General features: G+C 37.9%; 1 protein-coding gene across 1 annotated transcript; it reads left to right on the forward strand.

The window, feature by feature from the left end:
• Positions 1–609: 609 nt before the first annotated feature.
• On the forward strand, positions 610–3185 carry LOC137659254 (cuticle protein AMP4-like). The gene is made up of 3 exons (XM_068394285.1): positions 610–618; positions 2590–2867; positions 2974–3185. Exons 1-3 carry the CDS (start codon positions 610–612, stop codon positions 3176–3178), a joined length of 492 nt encoding a protein of 163 aa, XP_068250386.1. The 3' UTR covers positions 3179–3185.
• Positions 3186–4543: the final 1358 nt, after the last annotated feature.

Raw genomic sequence — 4543 nt, forward strand, 5'->3', positions numbered from 1 at the left:
CTCTCAATGGGTTAACTATTGCACTGTAATTATTCAGTGGTTGCTTTCCTCTTGGTAAGGATAGAAGAGACTCTTTAGCTATGGTAAGCAGCTCTTCTAGGAGGTCACTCCAAACTCAAACCATTGTTCTCTTGCCTTAGGTAGTGTCATAGCTTCTGTACCATGATCTTCTACTCTATATAAATATATATATATATATATATATATATATATATATAGAGAGAGAGAGAGAGAGAGAGAGAGAGAGAGAGAGAGAGAGAGAGTAACGCATTGTGCACAGCTGTTAAGAAGTATCACAAAAAATCCAAATAAAAATCAGATTGATAAGAAAGCCTCACATCCAATAGGTCACTCACAACCACCCCATAGACCAGCTGGCGTTGAACTCTCCCACGGGCTACGAGACCATTTTGGGCAGCCTAAAAAAGGCTATGGCCCACCTAGAAAGGGGAATTGTAGGGTGAAAGGACTTACCCTTAACCGTCGAATGGGTGAAAAAAGTTGAACCTAACCTTGTATGGGTTGATCTAACCCATACTAACAGGGTCCTATATAAACAGGTAGCTTAGACCCGTTGGTATCATATCCGACCCGACAGCCGACAACAACATGAAGGTGGTGAGTGAACTTTTGTCTTCTAGTTTTGGAGTCAATAGAGGATTTTCAGTTTTTAAATTCATGATCATCTCCCTGGCTTATTGACGCAAAGGTCCTCGGATAGATTCCTCCAGTCGTCTCTATCTTGAGCTTTTAATTCAATACTTCATTCATCATCTACTTCGCACTTGACGTTTTCAAATTACCAACTATATTTTGAAGGAAATTCAGTAAAGTCAAAATTGTGGGAGATTCCAATTTTGGACGTATATTCTTAATATATAAGAAATTTTAATTGTTTTTGTTTTTGGATTCAATAGAAGATTTTTAGTTTTCAAATTTTTTCTTTTAGATTCAAGAAAAGTTACAAGAGTTAGAATGGTCAATGAATATATTAATATTGAAGTCTTAGAGTTATGACTTATTTCTAAGATTTTATTTATAAAATTCACATGAAACTCAGATTTACTGAGCGTAGGCCTTTATTTTTCCATCTAGATAGAAACCAGTATTACTCTTGAATTTTGATGTTCTATTCTCTATAAGAGAGATTACTCGAGTACCATATGTGGATGAGATCATAATGAGAGGTAGAGGGAGATGTTTTGACCATGCTGTTCGCACTCCCCAAGAGAGATTAGTTCACCAAACGTTCAGCTGGGCTCCACAAGGCAATAGAAGAGTTAGAAGACCCAGGCCTAATAGCTGAGGAGTATGAAGCGTGAAGTGAGAGATAATGAATGGAGAAGTATTGAATTAAAAGCTCAAGATAGAGACGGCTGATGAAATCTAACCGAACCCTCTGCGTTAATAGGCGTAGGAGGAGATGATGATGATGATTGACATATCTATCCCAGACTATAATGTATAGCCTAAATGCAGTCTGATCTAATGAAAATCCTTACACACCTTAGCCTCATTTAATAGATCGCATAATCTCCACCACACTGATTGGGGTCATACTATACTGAATACATTCTTACCACACTATAGTCCATTTTTTAATGAGGCTCATTTGTGCTGACCCGCAGGGGTGCCCTTTCATCTCGGAAAAGTTTCCTACTAGCTGAATGGTTAGAATTTTCTTGTCCAACCAATCAGCTAGCAGGAAACTTTTCCGAGCTAAAAGGGCACCCTTGAGAGTCATTGCAAATGCGCCTCATTAAAAAATAAATTAGTATAGTTTGATCTATGGTACTGATAAAGGTACCAGCCTACCCTATAGTCTGTTATCAATTAAAGTTCTGTATTCAATTAGTTAATATCTTAATTGATTTATTTCTATATTTTTTATATTACTAGCTAAGCTCCAACCATAGTTGGAAGAGCAAGATGCTATATGGCCAAGGGGTCCAACAGAAAAAAAATAGCTCAATGAGGAAAGGAAATAAGGAAACAGGTAGAATAGTGTGCTTGGGTGTACCCTCAAGCAAAAGAACTCTAACCCAAGGTAGTGGAAGACCATGGTACAGGATCTATGGTACTACTCAAGACTAGGAGAGTTGCTTACCCTGGCTAAAGAGTTTTTTCTACATTTACCAAGTAGAAATAGCTATTGGACAATTACAGTGTAGTAGTTGGCCCTTAAGTGAATTAAAAATGCTAGAGGATAGATGCTGTAAGAAATAGAATCATAAATGATTCTGGTTTAATGAAAATTTATCTACCAATATTATTGATAATTATCTATAGATAACAAGTACCTCAGAAAACTGTTTTAATGTCTTAAAGCCATGTGCCCGCCATGATCATGTACCCGCTGTAGTTTACTATACTAATTTTGTTATCCGTAAGAGTTTTGTATATGTATATTTGTGCACCTGAACATAAGTATATATTCATAGTTTTGTAACATAATAGTTTCTTTGATTACCGGCTGCCTTAGTGCTGGAGCCCGTGGCCCGTCGCTCTAATAGCAGAACCGACTTTTGAACTCATTGAATTGTTCTTTCTTAAGTATTTACTTGACCTCGTTCCTCACCCTTTCTCTAGATCGCCCTTGCATTGCTGGTAGCTGTGGCCACAGCAGCAAAACTTCCCCAGGAGGAAGGCCCTGTCGAAGAAGTACCTACCGAAGAAGCAGTCGAAGAAGTACCCCTTGCTGCTGCGGTCCTAGCACCCTTGCCCGTGGCCATCCTCCGAAGCAACCAGGTCAACCCCGACGAATTTGGCGCACACAGCTCAGACTTCGAGGCAGAGAACGGCATCATCTTCCAATTCTCTGGATCTGAGGGAGCCCTTGGTGGAGCCAACATGATTGGATCTTGGAGGTACAGAATTGATTCCTGGATTGTATGATAATGCAAAATGTTATATTGAGGATTACAATGAGAATTATGCAACCGAGAATCAACATTCACTAATTGTTCTTTCCAGTTACCCCTTGGAAGATGGTTCCATAGCCTCAGTCTCCTTCGTGGCCGACGAAAACGGATTCCAGCCCCAGTCCGACCTCCTGCCAGTGGCCCCAGCCTTCCCCCACCCCATCCCACAGTTCGTCCTCGACCAGATCGAGTTTGCAAGACTCGAGGACGAACGAAGGGCTCAAAAAGAAGCTGCTGGTGCCACAGACGAACAATAAGGAGCGACTCTTGACCTTTTTCGACTGGTTTTGTTGTTCTGTTTTTAAATAGAGATTTATTTATGCAGCCGAGTTTGCTCAAATGTTTACCTGTGAAATAAACTAAATACCTTTATCTGCATTTTCAATGTTTGTCCTAAATTTCTTGTTTGCACGTGACTTATAGTTTTGATATTATTATTATTATTATTATTATTATCAGCTAAGTTACAACCCTAGTTGGAAAAGCAAGATGCTATAAGCCCAAGGGCTCCAACAGGGAAAAATAGCCTAGTGAGGAAAGGAAGTAAGGAAATAAATAATCGATATAAGAAGTAATGAAAAATTAGGATAAGATATTTTAAGAACATTAACAAAGTTAAAACAGATATTTCATATATAAACTATAAAAAAGGCTTATGTCAGCATGTTCAACATAATAACATTTTCTGCAAGTTTGTATTTTTGAAGTTTTAGCGATTCAACTACCCGATTAGGAAGATCATTCCACAACATGGTCAAAGCTGGAATTGAATTTATAGAGTACTGTGTAGTACTGAGCCTCATGATGGAGAAGGCGTGACTATTAGAATTAACTAAATACCATCCAAACAGATTGTTATGTGTTTTGCTGAATTATATAACACTCATGATATTTTTGATTGAAATTAACGACACGATTTTGATCATATCTGAGATTTATATTTTAATGAGTTTTTGTCTTTTCAATAAGTTAGAGAACGACTTATGAATATGAGAATAACGATAATAGCATATGATTTGAAATTAATGTTTTGACCAATGACTTCAAGGTTTATACCTTCTAGTTTCCCTTTCTACTCAGCAGAACTGTTGATAGTTTTACCTTGATTACCATGATCCAATATAACTATAAGATCTCCTAGTCACATTTGAATAGATCATAGATGTTAGCGATGGAGAAAATATATAGATTCTACATATGATCATATATAATTCCTCTTTCCATCCAGAGCTTACTAATATATTTTGTATATTTATAAAACACAAATCTTAACACGACAGATAATCTCCTTGATAGGAGAGGTTCCATATCTTGAACTACAGCTCATAACATAAGCTTCTCAAAGCATTTCTCCTTCGCCAGATTTTGTTTGTCAGTATGTGCTGGCACTGGATGTAATTTCTGTAGAAGTTCATCATCATCATCTCCTCTTACACCTATTGACGCAAAGGGCTTCGGTTAGATTTCGCCAGTCGTCTCTATCTTGAGCTTTTAATTCAATACTTCTCCATTCATCATCTCCCACTTCACGCTCCATAGCCCTCAGCCATGTAGGCCTGGGTCATCCAACTCTTCTAGTGCCTTGTGAAGCCCAGTTGAAAGTTTGGTGAACTAATTTCTTT

This window comes from Palaemon carinicauda, chromosome 19 (genome assembly GCF_036898095.1).
Source record: "Palaemon carinicauda isolate YSFRI2023 chromosome 19, ASM3689809v2, whole genome shotgun sequence".
NCBI classification, from domain to species: domain Eukaryota; kingdom Metazoa; phylum Arthropoda; class Malacostraca; order Decapoda; family Palaemonidae; genus Palaemon; species Palaemon carinicauda.

Excerpts from the sequence above, each read along its gene's own strand:
- LOC137659254 (XM_068394285.1), top strand. Across the intron at positions 2,868-2,973 it reads AACATGATTGGATCTTGGAG|TTACCCCTTGGAAGATGGTT; the intron begins GTACAGAATTGA and ends TGTTCTTTCCAG.